We start from the raw sequence: 17,402 nt of genomic DNA, 5'->3' as shown, positions 1-17,402 counted from the left end.
TGTCACAGCAGGAACTCTGCTTCAGGTATGTATTCCCCATGGGCCTTTCTAATGCAAAGATGGGGGGAGAGATGAGCTATGAACGAAAAGGCTGTAACACCTAGGTGCATGGATTTGAATAAGCTGGAGATACAAGGGGAGTTGGGGGCTTCTGCTGAGCTCCTGTGGTGACTTGCACTGCTGCTCCTGCAGCAGTGACTGGCTGCTGGCACACACTTCTAAGTAAATGCAATGATACAGAAATCTGTAAAGGGACTGTTTACAAGGGAATGTAGTGATAGGACAAGAAGCAACGGCTTTCAGCCGAAGGAGAGTATATTTAGATTAGATATGAGGAAAAGATTCTTCACTGTGAGGGTGGTGAGGCCCTGGAACAGGTTGCCCAGAGAGGCTGTGGATGCCCCATCCCTGGAAGTGTTCAAGGCCAGGTTGGATGGGGCTTTGGGCAACCTGGTCTAGTGGAGGGTGTCCCTGCCCACAGCAGGGGGGTTGGAACTATGTGATCTTTAAGGTCCCTTCCAACCCAAACCATGCTATGATTCTATAAGATAGTGCATTACCTCTACCTTGGCTTGCACTGCCTCTCCACAGTTGCGTGGTTTTATTATTCTGCTGCCACTGAAACCTGCTAAAGAGACCACGTGCTGTGGTGGTTGCGGTGCCATGGCAAGCATGGCTCCCACCACATGCTGCAGCCTGCCTGGGACACAGGCTGTGCAAAAGGAATAACCAGGTACAAATGACTGGGCACTTGAAAGGAAAAGGAGCTTCTTGGTGCCAGCTGACCCTGGCTCTATTGCACATTTTCCTAATCCTTAGGCAACCTGTGAGCCAGTCCCACACTGACTGCTCTGAGGCCTCCTCGCCCATAACCAATGCTTCATCCCCATCTTTATGAAGAGCTTCATGACCTTTGCACAGAAAGGAGGCATATACCAAGAATCCTTGCTGCACTGAAGGTTTTCATCCAGGTCCCTGATACTGTCCAGCTTGTAAGCCAGGCTGTCCCCTATACAAACATCCACACCGATGCATTTATGTCTGCTGTTGAGATGCAAGAACTGCTGCCTTGCAGAGGCTTGTGCTTCTATAGCATGAAGTTCCCAGCGACGCCGGTTCTGGCTGAGGACAATCGGCAGTGCCATACTGCTGTCAGGCTGCTGGATGCAGGGCCAGCTGGACAGCAGCAAAGAAAAGTCTGAATTTCATGAACGTCTGAGAGAAAAATAAAGCACAGGAGGTCCAGCCTTCTCATAAAGACATCAGATATAATGTATCGATCCTCACAGATGTGTAGAGGTTACGAGGGAAGACCATTCAGAGCAGAAAGGGAAGATGCAAATAGCAAAAAAGTCTGTGGCTGAGCGAGCCATTAATTAAAAAAGAAAAAAAAAAAGTGAAAATACAGTTCCCAATCCTGACAAAGCGAACCTCTTCCATTTCTTCACAGCAGCTTTAATCCATCAGAATTACTTCATACATGAACACAAAGAAAATATGGTGGCTGCATGATGTAACACTGTATCAAGCTCTCTCTTGGAAAATCCCTGGATTTATCATTTCACAGAGTTATACTGGGATCAGTTTATTTGCTGTTTAGCACCCCGCATAGGTTGTAGGCTATGGAAGCTTCTCCTACCAGATCAGTGGTAAGGAACAGGATATTGCGCCATACATGCAAACTGCCTTAGGCATAGCTGTGCTGTAAATCCCTGGCAGGTAAGAGAGGCATCGCTTCATGGGATTTACACAAATCCATCAAAATCTAAATGCTATAAGCATGCATTTCTAGCTAAAGAACTATTACTGATGGAGTTGTTTGCCTGCACAGTACATTCCCTTGAACAATCTCTACCTATATAAAGCTGTATATCAAGTATTGGGTTATTTGGCTTTTATATTGTTATAGAAATCTAGCTCCTGTTCTTAAATTCACAGTCATCGATGAAACAATTAGAAGTTTACATCACAGGCTAATGTGTGAAGATTTTTTCTGTCTTAGAACTGCTATCAAATACTGCTTACACTCAAAGACTATGGCTCATGAAATCTACAGGTAATTTCAGGCAGAAGGAAATACTCAACATCATTAGAGAAAATATTTAACACCTCGTCACCTGTGGCTCATTTGGTTACCAAAACATCTTAAATGCATATCCATTCCGTGAAATCATTCTCAGTTGTAGCTATCAGGAATAAAAAATTAGGATCAGTCCAAGAAACAAGATCCTCAGGCACATACAACAAATGAAACCAACAGAGAATTCCCCCCCAAACCTGTGTTGAAACTTCAAGAAAGACTTTCAGGCAATCCAAACTGCTGGATGGACAAGAAAGAAAAGCATTTATAAATTCTTTCCTTAGATCTATAAAGGCAGTTCCTTCTGAAATTACTGAAAGACAGCAAGACATTCTAGATTCAAGCACTAAGAGGCACTACAGTTTGTTGAATAGAGGCTAATATGTAATGTATAATTCATCACCATTTTGCTTAAATTTACCCATGCAGAAGACCCACAGGATCAGGCTCTCCCACATATAAAAATGTATAGCTAGGTAAGACATTTCTCATCAACCAAAATCAAAAAGATCTAATTTAGGGTTCACACTCAAACCCACCTTCCTCTTTCACACACAAAAAGCCAACAAACAACCAAAAAATTCCCTTGTCATACCAGACCCCAGAAACCATGAGAATTATGTGCTGTGGTGTCTGTGAGCATAAATAATGCTCAAAAGATCAAAAATAAAATTATATAACACCCTCCTCCCCCTCCCAAAACCCCCCAAAAACTAAACCCCCCCAACAATATTGTCTATAGCCATCGTAACTACTCTTGTTTTTAATTCACCTCTACTTCTCAGCCTGCTCATGGTTCTGGGTTTCATTCAATTTGATGTAAAGTATGTAAGATGAGGAATAAAAAGCACTTAATGACTTTTAAAAGACACAGAGTATGTTCAAATACAGTATCAGACTTCACTGTGGACTTACAGCTTCCATGTCCTTAAAAGTCAGACCTGCTATATTATTTTAAACTAGAAACAAGATCAAGTCAAAATTCCCACTTTCAGAATTCCATTTTATTTCCTTCCTTTAATCTTAAAAAAAAAAAAAAAAGAAAAAAGAAAAAGAAAAACAAGCAGTAATACAGTAAACCAGTTTGGAGAGGTTTTGTCATTTGTTAACATAAATATCTTTCATATCCTCTGAATAGAGAAATAACCTACAATGTTACCACTTACTATGAAAATATAATACCATTTCCTCAAGGTTCACCTAGAACATCGTAAGCTGCTGCATCCCTTTAAGGACTAAATAATGAATTTGCACCAAAAGGCAGACCTATTATTTTTATACAATCCTATGAACGGGATCAGCCTGAAATGCTTAAGAAGGTGTCTCTTTGTGGTTGTCATCTTGCACAGTAACCACATTTTCCTATGAGGCACTGTTAAGCAAGGGGGAGAACAAGCAGAGCAGCCCCACCTGTGCCACCCACCGTAAGAAGCAGTAGGAACAGCTAGAGAAATATCTACGTGTTGGAAGCTGAACATCATCTTCCCTCCCTTAGTTCACCTGCAAACAATCCTTACAGATTTACACAATGCTCAAGTTAACTCCATCTACATGCATCGCTTACAGAGTCCCACTTCTCCCAAAGTGGTAGATTGGTCAGGGAAATTTCCTTTTCTCTTTTAAAACCCTCCAAAGGCATTGAGGGGCTGACGATGGAAAGGATACACAGCTCAGTGCAGCCAAGCACACCTCATACCTAGGTAAGGAATACTTATTTTTCCCAGATACATCATACCATAACACAGTATGATGCAATGCAACATCAGGGATAGAGTGATTAAAAGGAAAAGGCAACACTGGAAAAGCAAACTGATCAGCAATCTAAATGCAAAAACAGGGATCCATTACTGGTCAAATATTTGTTCATAATAAGCCAAGGATCTGCATTTATGTCAGAAGAAGGAAGCCAAGAGGCTGAAATACAGCTTGCCTTTGAACAACACTAGTCTCCCTACATCTTTTTAACAGAAGCAAGATGACAAATGACTCACTTCATAACAGAGCATTTCTTTACCCCTCTTTTACCAGGAGATTTAAGAATGCCTGATTGAACTGAATCAATTCAATTCTATTTCAAAACAATGACATTGTATTAATCAACAATGCCTTATTATTTTTATTGTGAATTTTTTATTGCAAATTACCAGAGAATCTGATTCTTTTGAAATTTACTATTTCAGCTAGTTTAAATGATAGAAAAAGTAAAAGAATAATCTAGGTAATCTAGGTATCTGTTCAGGAAAAAAGATTTTTCTGAAAGAGGGCTGTTTAAATTTGGCATACATAAGTGTAGCGAACTAATATGGTAGGAGATTTAAATTAGAAAAAGTCAAATGAGAAGGCATTATGTTAAAAAAAGACATGTTAAAAATACAAAAACTTCATCAGAGAATATGGTGGATTATTATTCACTTAAAGCCTTTAAATTAGGACTTGATATACATATATATAAGATATACTGTTATTTAACAAGAAAACATAGGCCCGATGTGACAGGATGTGACAGCATGATATTTTTTGACTAGTAAGTATGTCTGAGATCTCTAGATGTTCACAGTGGTCCAATTCGGTTTTAAACATCTACAAGTCTATAAAATATGTCATCTAATCTGCCCTTCCCTTCCCCCTCTCAATGAAAAGGGTACAGGAGGATCTTCCTCAAACACTGGGAAGTATTTCTGTAGTCCATCCTTCTTTCTGTTGAAGAAATTTCTCCCAAATTGCCTCTTTCCCATCGACAAAGGCATCCCTTCATAGTCAACTGCTTTATAAAGAGAAAACCGAGTTGGAACATGTAATAAGCTCCTACCTCCACTTTCCTTTCAATATTATTTCTAGAATTATTTCTTTTAGTGTCTTTGCATCCCAAGTAAGATATTGAAAAAAATTCACAGAACCCTGGAGTGCCTGGAGCGAGAAGCAGGAAATGTACTACTTGTACTCCCATTCATCACATCTTAGTCCTCCTTACAGTGACGACCCTTCTTCCAAACAGCATCCCACAATTTTTATGCTACATCTGGTCTATATCATTTACATCTGCTTTACTCTCAGCCTTATTAACATACTTGAAAAGATGCATCAACCAAGATGATGCTGAAAAAGCTGAGGTTCTGCCAATGCATTGTATGTACTTGTAATCAGTGATTTCATACATACATACACACATGTAAGGTATAAAATGCAACAAAGACATGCACCAAGGAACCCCTCAGCAGCAGACTACACTTTTCCTTAGCCACCCACTTTAAAATACTCCTAAAACCTTTAGAAAGGTCTCATTTTTGAGACAGGGAGATTCTGTCGGTTACTTAAGTCTGCATTAGTGGGCTGTCATGGCACCTCCACATTCACAATTACATGCTTTTGCAAAATCGGCTTTACCAACATTTTGCACTATTCAACATGGAAATGACAAGCAATGACCAGCTGGTTCTCACTGTATGCAGAGGACCCCAACCACCACTGTTAAATCACCATAAATCTCTTTACAGTGGCATTGCAGGGGAAGACAGTGACATGACAGATTCACCAGAGCACAGTACCTGGTCAGTAGCGGGAATCGACTCCCATCTACGCTTCAGCAAGTACAGAGATTTCCGGCTCATGATTTTGAATCTGCTCTAGAGGTTTTTCCCACACTCGAGAAAAAGGCTGCTCTCAAACCAGTGTCAAGAACCTTATTTCTGACTCCTGTGCTTCATTGCTGTAGACGGCAGAGCTCCCCGACATACACAAGTTTTTGCAAGCTGCAAGGTTGAGACTGGTTACAGACAAGCTTCTCCCGTTTCTCTAAAGCATCCGTCTCCTGATAGTGCCACGACAAAGGGAATCGGGCGAGATACTGAAAAGCCTAGCTTTCACTGACGAATTACCTCACAAAAGCATGAAGTAGGTAGACAACACCAGACGCACTCAATCTGAAAATAGCTGTTGCTTAGGAACTGGAGGGGTAAGATGCAGCACCTCAGATATATAATTGAGTGCTTTTATATTTAAAGAGAATTAAAAACACTGGACCTCTGTGTTTCTCTCCCGGTTATCATCCTTTTATAATGTTGGAGGAATGATCGCTCAATTCCACTGACTCCTGCGGCTACGCCTACATCTTCAGCAAGCCAAACAAGTCTTCATGACAGAGAAACAAATAACTCCCACACAATCAAGGTTCCTCGTAGAAACGTGTGCACAAAGCGTGCTGTGGGTCCCACCTGAAATATCTTAGAAGTATCATGTTTTAGTAGAATAACTAAAATACAGTTAGCATATTTTTTCTGCAGAGGGATAATATGCCAAGGATGAATTCTGCTAGTCACATCTTCTTGTAGCATGTACCCATATTAGAAATGGGTAGGAATATTTTCCCCTCAAATCAGAGAGACGATGTAGTTTTTATAAACTGCATGTGTATATTTGAGAGAGATTTCTTTAGGTGGGTTAAACATTCTTAAACATATAGGAATTTCTTTAACTTGGAACTCGATTTCGAAGTTCCATGACTAAATCCTAACCTGTATTAATTTTAAAAATTAAGCATGAAACATAATGAAATTCACTTTGCACTTTCTGAATGATTTCAAATCCAGGGCGCAAGTTCTCTGCATGAAACATTCACAGCAGGAAGTGTTATCTTCAGAGATGAAAAAAAAAAGGGGGGGGGGGGAGGGGAGAAAGAAGTAGGTAGCCAGGAACTCATTGCTCTTTGTAAGGCAACCTATAATTCACTCTAATTACAGTAGCCTTACTAGTATAATTATTCTAAAAGAAAAGAAATCCTACAACATACACACATACATATACATGCATGTATGTGTAACCTATAAGAAAATGAGTGTGGTGTTGGTATGGAAGTCAGGAGCAAGATATATTGTAAAGACAGCTTTTTACTTGTCCCATTTACATTCTATTGAATCGCAGATGCTTATCAGGAGACAAACTCCTGCAAACAGAAATTCCCATAAGCCTCAGTGTATTTCATTTGACATCCATCACTACCTGTAACTACATCACGTTGCATTTAACTCCCACATGCAGAAAAGGAATATATTTTCCAAGTGTGTCATTAAGAAGTATGACACTCACTGTAGTAGTTTCCTCTCATGTTTCAACACATATCATAGAAAACCTACTAGTTCTTAAAAAACCCCATCTTAACAGAATTAGAGTTTTGTCTTGGTAAATGTCCCGGTTTTTGGCTGGGATGGAGTTAATTTTCACAAGAAGCTGGGAAGGGACACAGCCAGGACAGCTGACCCGAACCAGCCAAAGTGGTATTTCATATCATATGGTGTCATGTTCAGCATATAAAGAAGGCTGGCTAGGAAGGAGGAGTCACTGCTCAGCAACAGGCTGAGCATCAGGTTCCAGGTGGTGAGCAAATTGCACTGTGTATCACCTGTTTTGTATCTTCTTTCCTAAGTATCGTTGTTATTTTCCTCTTCCTCTGCTGTGGTAGTAAACTGTCCTTATCCCAACCCAAGAGTTTTACCTTTTTCCTCTGATTCTCCTCCTGATCCCACCTGGGGGTGGAGCGAGCAAGCAGCCACGTGGCGCTCAGCTGCTGGCTGGCGCTAAACCAGGACAGCCCTTTTTGGTGCCCAACGTGGGGCACAAAGGGTTGAGAGAATGACAGATCTGACCAGAGCATGTTAAAGTTGTTATACACATTTATTATACTAGTTTAACAGTTGCTGGTCACAACAGTGTTTTGTTTGTTCACACGGCTGTGTTATGTAAACCCGTAGTTGCTGTGTGTATTCCCTGCGGTGCTGTTTATCACCTCTGAGAGGGGTCAGGATTCTCATTTTGCTGTACTGTGTAAGATCGACATGCTATGATAACATCACTGGTCATGAGGTTAAGGCGGTGTTTGTATGTGGCATTGCTGTTGTGCCTGTACTTCGGACGACATCTCTCTGAATTTATTAATAATTGCACCCAATCTATGGGGAAGATGGGGGGGGCGGAGAAGGAGTTCTTTATCCTCCTCTTTCACCTCCCCTTTTCCTTCAGGGTAGTTACAACAACTTTTGAGAATTTTGAATACCCTTGGGATGTGTTTCAGGTCTTGTTTAGGGTTACAAAAAATTGTTTTAAGAATACCACCAAAGATCTCCCTGAGGCTAGATAGTCATTGGTGGCATGGCATGTGGGAGAACATGGGCAGATATCTAGAGAACTTCTCACCTCCAATTGTTTGGAACTTCACTCTGGGGCTGGCCAGGGAGGAGGGTTTGGTTGCTGCTCAGGGACAGGCTGAACATCGGGTTTTGGAGTGGTGAGCAAATTGCATTGTGTATCACCTACCCTGTATATTCTTTTATAAGTATTGTTGTTGTTATTTCCTTCTTCCTTTGCTGTCCTACTAAACTCTTTATCCCAACCCATGAGTTTTACCTTTTTCCTTCAACTGTCCTCCCAATCCTACCAGGGGAAGGGGGGCGTGGGGGGGTGGTGCAGTGAGCAAGTGGTGGCATGTTGCTTAGCTGCTTGTTGGGGCTAAACCAGAACAGTAGAATAATTTTAGGAGTTTATATGTGGATTTTAGTTTATAGTACGGTAAACCAGTGGTTTCACTTCCTTTTCTCATAAGTGACATTCACACACGCAGGTGGCTTCCTAAGATCTATCTTCCCACTTTCTTCACTTTACTCCATAAGAATTAAAAGATCATGGAAGACTAAAAAGTTGGCTCCCCATAAATAAAAGTTTAAACCCCTTTCTTCTCTCTCACTGCTTGTCCAAGCAGTGCAGGCTACCACTGGCTAGGAGAGACCTCTCCTCCCAAGCCCCACAGTCCTAGGAAAACACCATAAGCAACCTTGTGGCAGATCCTGCAGCAATTGCCGGTCCATCTTTAAACACCTTTTAGATTTGAAGGAGAAGTAAATCTAACAGATTACTCATTCTAATTTTTAAGCAAGATCTCGTTTAACAAAGGGTACATTTATTAAGGACGCAAATTGGCAACAATGCAACTGAATCACAAAAGGATAGAACAGTTCTTTTATATTACATGCAAAAATTGGAACCTCCTAAATTTCTCCTAACCTTTCAAGGAACTAGTTAAATGAAGTTTAACACTATTCCTATCAAAGAAAGTTTTCAGATACATGTAAAAGAGAGAGTCTGAGGCTGCAGTGGAATAACAGGCTTATTTTCTTCCCCCCAATGAAACTTTTCTTCCTTGCTTCTTGTGACTGGGCACTAGGATACCACAGAGTAACCAGAGAGCTTGGGTCGTTTTCTTCTCCCAGCCTATTCAAGAGGCTTTAACACTTCTGTGGTACATACTGATTGTTAGTTTTACAAGGTTCTTCCAAGATTTTAGAACAATTACCTTTCTAGAAGCTTTGCAGAACACCTATACACAGCACAAATGAAATAAGAGTGCTTACAGGATGAAACTATTAAAATTATGCACTTCTTTTTAGATGGATTTAGAAGGAAACACCTCACTGCTCTGTCAAGGAAACCCTACATATGCAGACTTTATCCTGTTTTGAAGGAATGCACTCTCAAGGATGAAGTATTTTTGCTTATTTCGTTGGAAAAATAAAAGGCATTCTGCCTAAGAAAAATAATCAGCAGCAGTCTTCTACATGAAAACCTGATACAGAGTTTACTAGAATTTTTAATAATTCAACAATATCCTTCAGAAAAGGTTCAAACAACTGCAGGCTGACCTGCAGAGAATTCCACTGAACTTCTTTTTTTTTAATACTCCACCACCATTTTGTATCTAAAACATCACACAAGGAAGGAACAAAATTCTTCTCAGAAAGATAGGGGATATTTTTATGGAGTTATCTTCTCACAATTATCTCTTTCTCAGCCTCTACTGAAACCAACAGAGAACTTCATCTATATGGTTTAGTAACCAGTTACTTGCCCAACTACAACCTTCCCTAACAGTACCCAACAAATGGTTTTACTCGCACACCATACAGATGGCCATTTGCAACAACTGAGTTAATGCCCACAAGACCTCTTCCTTTGAAATTAGGCCATACCATGCAAGCCCTCCTTATTTACGGGAAGGGGAGAAAGAGAGAAATCAGGCAGTATATTCATTTCTTTGGAACCCTCCTTGGAAGAAACCCTGGAGCCTCTTGAGAACAAATAATTAAAAAAATTCTTTGGCAACTATTTCATCCTGTGAGTTCACTTTTTCAGAAAACTCAAAAGGGATCTATTAAACAGCCCAAGTTCAGTTTCCTGCAGCAAGATACATTTTTGATACTCAACTTGATCCGTCTTACCTTTTAATTTAAAGATCTATTTGGACCAGACTGATGCCACTTACCTTCCATCTAAATCCCTTTCTCTAACATTTCTTATTGGCTAGCTGTAAACCATCAAAAATGCCTAGCCGATAACAAAAACTCCTTCAAGCATGGAGGCACACAGCCAACAGGATGTATCAGGTATGAGGAATTAGACAGGACTTAGGGCTCTGTCTCTGATGCAACACCAGCACAGACTTCATACGCACTCCAGTCAGCAGTCTCTAAATATTTTGCTGCCATAAGCAAAACATTAGGACTGCAGGGCATGGTTCAGAGCACATAAAAGGTTACTGACATTTTCATATGCATACAAAAATTAGATGAAGGTTTGCAATAATGCTAGAAAAGTTTAAGAAGTCTTAGACACCGGAAGAGTCCTTCAAGTGACTGCCTCCTCTCAATAGTAGTTTGGAGGAGTCCAATTCACCTTCCACTCTTTGGACCAGAAGAGCACAACATGATCAACTAGCACATCAGATGAGGCAGGAGAGATTACATATTGAGCAGGTCTCACCTGGTGGGATAGGATACCCCTGATTTCTGAAATTCCTCAGTTTCCACTGAAAACTACCTTACTTACTGGTTTCTTTTTTTATCTTTTTTGAAATGACAGACTGTCATCTGAAAAAATCTGATCTGCAAGCCATCTAAAACTGTTTAATGAAATAACCAAATTTCCCGCAATTTTGTAGATGGTTTTGAAATGAGATGCAAGACAGAAGCTCAGAAAATTTAGAATAAAATGTAGAATTCTGCAACAATATGGGCAAAGATGAAAAACTTAGTAAATTAATTTTGCAATTAGAATAGTAAATTTCATGTATTAAAATAAATAGCAGCTTCCTGATTAACATATGATATTTTCTCATTAAAAAGGCAGGTACTCCAGTGACTTTTACAAGGGACATTATGAAGGTTAGGCTAGGAATTGCCCTACTGAGATCAAGCGTGCAAACACATAGTTCCACAGCAGCAGATCCTGTTTATTAGAGATTTAGACATAGATGTTCATATTCATATAAAAATTCTTCACCTGAAGAAAAAGCAATTCCAAAATACCAAAGCCCTAATAATGTATTTATATAATTTCAACATCAGACAGGAAAGATTGCTTTACCCAAGCAGAAAAAATCCTGAACATCAATATTGGCAGCAATGTCTTATTTGTAGCAACTGTAATTCTATAGATAATTTGAAAATGTATCAGCATGATGCCATTAACACTACTAGCATAGCTTCCTTTCAGTGATGTGTCAAAAGCAAACCAGTAGTTACACGTGGCTTTCTAGCACCTCCCTGCACAGTTCTAATACCACTGATCCCTTTATTATTGAACAAGGTGAGAGGGCCATCCAAGTTTTCTAAGTTTGTCAGGTTTAAAAAAAACCCCAACAAACCAACACCAAAAAACTATATATGTATTATTTGAAATTGCATTCCTTTGATCTCCTGATGGAGACAGCTGAGTAAGAAATGCTTTACCAATACATCTAATCCATCTTTCTGCTACTGAAAGAAACTTTCTGTTGCGTGACTCAGCTCTGTCTGGATCAACTGTTTGGATTACAGTTCAAAAATTATATTAACGAGGGCTGTCATGGTTTTATGCTTTTTTCCATTTATTCAATCTTGCAAATATTAACAAAATGAACAACTTTGCCAATCTCAGATGGAAAACTTGCTTGAACACCTCAAACTTACAAAAAGCCAAAATCAAACACAAAATACTGAGCAACTGACCTGTGAGCCTCTGGGTCCTCGTTTGTGATCCCATTCAGAATGCCCCATGAGCTGAAAAACAAAGAAAAGCACCGGTAAGTGAAAAATTGCACTGATTAGCTTTAATTGAAACATTCACACTTTTATATCCATTACACATTTTCTTTGAGAAAACAGGTTTGCTTTTATGATTTATTTCACACAGCTTTTAGCTTCATAATGAGGGTGAGAAGACTTGGGAGTTGTTACTATAACTCTGTACCTTTACATTCGAGGCCAAAACACATCTAGCATCACAACACTGCTCATGCCAATAAAATTCACACTGCCATGGATTCAGCTTTAGCCAAATGTTTAATACTGATCGGACAAAAAGAGAGCTAATATATCAACAAGGAGATTACCAAAACCAGGGGACGTTTGATTAAATAGCAGCACATGTTTTATACCAGGCATGAAAATTTACAACAGCTTTAATTCTGTCTCACTGCTGAATTATTCTCAATGTAATAAAAAAGTAGAGGTACACCCTCTAAAGGAAAACAGGTGGGGGCATTACATTGCAGAGGAAAGCAAAGAGAGAGAGATTAGATATGATGGGTTCTTGTGGAAATTAAGATTTGTGATGGTATAGAGCTCCTCAAGTTAAAAAGAAGGCAAGCATTAATTACAGCCCAAATTCAGCTCTTGAATCTTCTGTGCAACTCTACAAAAGATTGTGTTGTGAGACCAGTGGTCAGACATTGGATGGTACAGATGGACTCCAGAAAAATAAATTGTCTTCTCAATCTTTTCTTCTACTGTACTTCATAACTGTACAGTAACACAGCTGTACATTCTCTTTAAGCAACATACATGGAAAGAGCTGCTGTGTGCAAATTGTGTGTCATGGTGGGGGACAAAAAAAGAGGAGAGAGAATACCCAGTAGGCTTTATTACTGCTTTATGTATCTGAAGATTATGGGCAAATGTGACCTGCTGGCAATAAAGCTATCCTCACACCTGCCTAAGAAGCCCCAGAAAGCTCCAGGGAGTGCGCAGGCACGGCTCTGGTGGAGCCCGAGCTGTGCAGCACACGAGGCGGCTGCTGCTGCTAATCCTGCCTCTAAGTGCTCGGCCGGCATGTGTTCCAGCCTGGGAGCTGGATTTTTTTACAGCTACTCAGGGATCTCTTCTGGGTAATGCTTCTTCTTACTCACACAAGCACAGCTTAATGGAAATATAAAAATATGTGAATGAAAGATAGGAGGGTTAACGTGACATGTAATGACGTACAGTCACGAACATTTTCTTGCTCTTTTTTCCCCAACATTCTTTCCCAAAGGAAATGCCTTCTCCCAGGTCAGAGGTAGGCAACGAGATTTATAACCTATGCTTATTGCAGAACATGCTTTCGAAACACTCATCCCAGCACAAGAGATTAAAAATACTTTGAAAAATGAGGAAAGCCACATACATCTCATATGAAAAAATCATCTTCTCCATCAACTGTTCCTCCTTATCCTTTCCTTCTCCAAGGGTCCCTTCCTTTAAGTTACGGGGGTAGGTAACTGTAAGCAATAACTGGAGACAAACCGCACAGGCAGACAGGCATCAAAGATCAGAAATGTCACACCATTTTTTTTACCTGATACAGACACATGACTGACCCCCTCCTTTTACTGTAATTATTTCCTTTTTCCATATACTGTTGGTGGAAACACTGGCTGTGCCAGGTTTCCCTGTTTGTTTCTCCATACTGTTATGTTTGCTCATTACTGTATGAAACCAAGCTTTGATGTTTATGAAAGCTGGCCTCTCAGTAAATAACCGGCATGCAAATGCTACCAAGAGATGCATCTACCAAAGGTTATGTGCTTCACAGAACCTCTGCCAAAACCCTCATACTTGTGCTTCCTCCCTGGCTCCTGCTACTCTGGACCAAGAAAACCTCTTCAATTTTAACTCCTCAGTCCCTACGCCTGTGGGGAAGTGGTGCCTGCTTTCTTAATTTGCTTGGCTAAAGAAAAATCTAATTTAGCATGAGTCTAACCACCTGCGATTCCCAGCATGATAAGGGATATAACAAGTACATCACAATTACAAAAGGGCCTCAAGCTTTAGGACAGAAGACAAAACAAATAAACAGGTAGAGCAGTTGTAACAAAACCTCTGCCAGGCCAACATCCTACAGAGGGATGATTGCCTCAGTATGACGCACTTTAGCTCAACAAGCCATGCTGTGCTAGATTACTTCTAACCTGGGAAAGATTTTCTTTGAATGGAGAAGCTAAGTGGTGCAGTATGATACGGGAAAAAAAAGGAAAAGGAGGAAAGCAAGTATGCCTGACCTATCGGGCTACTTGGAAATCACAATTTCCACAAGCGTTATAGAAAACAAAAGATGAAGAAAACAGTATTTAAAAAACACACTTAGAAACATAGAGAGTATGCATAAACCCACTTGAGTCTGAGTCAATCTTCTGAAACCATAAAATAGGAAAAAAAATTGTTTAATTGGTGCTTGCATGAAAAAAAGAGATACAGATACAAAAATGCATTTGGAAGTAAAGAGATTTATGTTTATCACTAACAGAAGGGTTTGTTCTAGACCCCACCACCTTCTCTAAAAATTACTATGAATCAAATTGGTCCAGAGTGATGGTAAACAGCCTCACACCATCCAATTACTTTTCTTTATCATTCTTCCTGACCAGGTTGCTGAGGCTGAGCATAACAGCAGCAGCAAAGGAGGGATAAAACCAAAATCAAGCTCCCACACGGCTTACATGCGTGCAGTCTTTCTCAGAAGGAAAGTATTTACTTTCCATTGCATCTAAAACTGTCCTGGAAACCCAGCTCTGACAGTTTTAACACTGAAAGATGAAGGCAGCTTTCAGCAACAAGGACAACTCTTGCATGTTCAAGAATGCACAAAAACACGGGCTTCGCGAATGCCAACTGGCTCGCTCTACCCTACTAATTGACTAACAGGTCTCCAGGGAGAAGAGCCTCCCCCAGCCCAGCTGAGTGTGAGGACTGTGAATGGAAGAGGAGGCGAGAATGGAGAAGACCCTAATACCAAAATCACAGTCACAGAGAGAAAAAGAGAAGTGAAACAAGACTAGCTCGCTCTGAACATGTAGGGTGGTAGCCTGTGCTCTAAAACTCCGGGTTTTCCTATAAACGCTATGAAGCCTCTAGGACTCGTGGTTGTAAAATCAAATTTTAAATGTAAACCAGATGCTCACTAATGCAATGATACCTGCAAAGGAGTAAGGAATGGTATAAGGGACTGTCTGCATTAGGTATCTGAGATAGCCATGCCAAAGTAGAACGAAGGCATTTAAAAATTAGCGTCATCAGCTCTCACCTCTTTAAATGCCATTCTTCTCCTATTTGGTGATTTAATTAAAACCCCAGCATATGATTACATAATAATCTCAACTTTCACTAAAATTCATAAACCATAATTCTAAGCCTCCTTAGTATTAGAGAACTGCAGGAAAATGTGACCCACACATACTGTAAAAGATCTAAATAAATAAAAATACAGAAAGAATGACAATTCAAACCTTTTTAGCTGTTTCTAGGTCTTGTTTTTCCCTTAAATTATCTTTTCTGGCCTAGGTTTTTGATTTTGGCACCCATGAACCAGCAATACTGCTAACTATACCATGGCCGAAAAATAAACCCCACCACAAACCCAACCCAAAAAACAACTCACAGAAATAGAAAAGGCATAATCTTATTATAAGGACCTCCGCAATTGGACACAAGTGGGAAAACCCCCCAACATTTAGAATCTGAGCAGTCCCGTGTATATTCTTAGGAAGCGGAGGCAGTCCTCAGTAGCAGAATGCAGCAGCATTTTGAAACCACAGTTTGGGTTTTTTTTTTTTATTTAAGCAAATACAATGATCAGCGCAGTTTCATTGGAGGGAATGAGCAGATCTTTTCATGGTAAGTACTTAAGAGGACCAATGAAGCAGTTATACTTAGTGCTTAATAAAAGACTTAAATCAATTCAGAGCCTATTCTAATTCTGTTCAGATTACAGTCTACTACTCTGGAATTTTATTTAGATATATATTTACACATACACAACACTTTTACAGTTCTAAAAATAATTAGATCGTGACGACAAAGGTGAGCTAAATCAGCCATAACTCATGAAAGCTAGCAAACGGGATTCAAACAGACCGAAGCAGGATCACATAAGCCCAAATGCACGTGTCAGGATCTTGCCCCGACTCACTGGCTTCTTTCCTGGGACTTTAAAGATTTCAGACCGTGGCTGGGCACTGTGTTTTCATTACAGTGAACATTAGAGAGCCCTGCTCTCCTCTAGTGAATAAACGAAAGGCGAGCACAAAGCAAAACACAGGAATGCTAGAGAAATTGCACCTCTGCCCCATCTGTGACTGGGAGTCAAACACTTAGCATCCGATATTCTCTGTTGAACTGGCTGCAATACATGAACAGGATATCCTGAGCTCCCCCAAACAGCTGATAACCTGTAAAAATGCCTTTTTGCAACCCCTGCAAGGATTTAGAGCATTTAGTAGCAGCAAAAATTAATTACCAATGAGATTCTGAGAAGTTTGAGCTGGGTGGTAGCCAGCAGTTTTGAGAGTTGCTTATATTTGGGAATCAGTGTCCAGGAGAGCTAGATAGGAGCATCCAATCTGGCTGGCACCTGGTTTCAACCTTCACCAAAATAGCAGAGCTCATAAACACGAGCATAACATCTTCCGTCTTTGGAAGAGATTTTGTTGAATGGGCATGTTGAGGATGTGGAACAGTGTCTCACTGTTGAGTTCTTTGACACTGCCTTCTTACAGCTTGTGCTGAATGGGGCACAGTATGATACATATTCTCTGACTGAATGGGTATTAACTATGCTTCAAGTCAGGGTCGTATTTCCACTGGTAAAAAGAAACTGTTTGTTACCAGCATGTCGGCACAAAATGTTCCCGATAAATTTCTTTTTCAGCAACAAAAAAGCACAAATTATTTCTCTGATTACATATTAGAAGAAACATTTATTTTTACAAATATGCAGGAATCAGGTCATACAGAAACTAACAGGTTTTTTTGTGCGTGCTATTTTGAGTAGGATTCCTTCTATTCGATAGACTGTTCCCTGCACTGTCATGGTAATCAAGATAAATGAGGTGATTTACTGACGCGACTGACTTAGGGAGTGCAGTTTTGGTGTGGGCACCATCAGCAGGAGAAGCTAAGTGGGCTGTAGCTGCAGAGATTCAGCACTGCCAGATCCCGATAACGTAACGGGGGAGCAACTGCATGGCTGCACTGACCATCTTCTCCAT

General features: G+C 40.2%; 1 protein-coding gene across 2 annotated transcripts in view; it reads right to left on the bottom strand.

Moving 5' to 3' along the window:
* Positions 1-17,402, bottom strand: part of PDE3A (phosphodiesterase 3A) — a 277,695-nt gene that overhangs the window by 97,216 nt on the left and 163,077 nt on the right. Inside the window, exon 2 of one of the 2 annotated variants that reach the window (XM_054824716.1) lies at positions 12,109-12,159. In XM_054824716.1, coding sequence (XP_054680691.1) covers positions 12,109-12,159 — 51 coding nt within the window. Of the gene's footprint in view, positions 1-5,625; positions 5,865-12,108; positions 12,160-17,402 lie in introns of those variants that run through there. The other variant, XM_054824726.1, reaches the window with a different exon arrangement.

This window comes from Grus americana, chromosome 1 (assembly GCF_028858705.1).
Source record: "Grus americana isolate bGruAme1 chromosome 1, bGruAme1.mat, whole genome shotgun sequence".
In the NCBI taxonomy this organism is placed as follows: domain Eukaryota; kingdom Metazoa; phylum Chordata; class Aves; order Gruiformes; family Gruidae; genus Grus; species Grus americana.
Note: the sequence above shows the minus strand (reverse complement) of the source record. Positions and strands in the feature narration are given on the sequence as shown.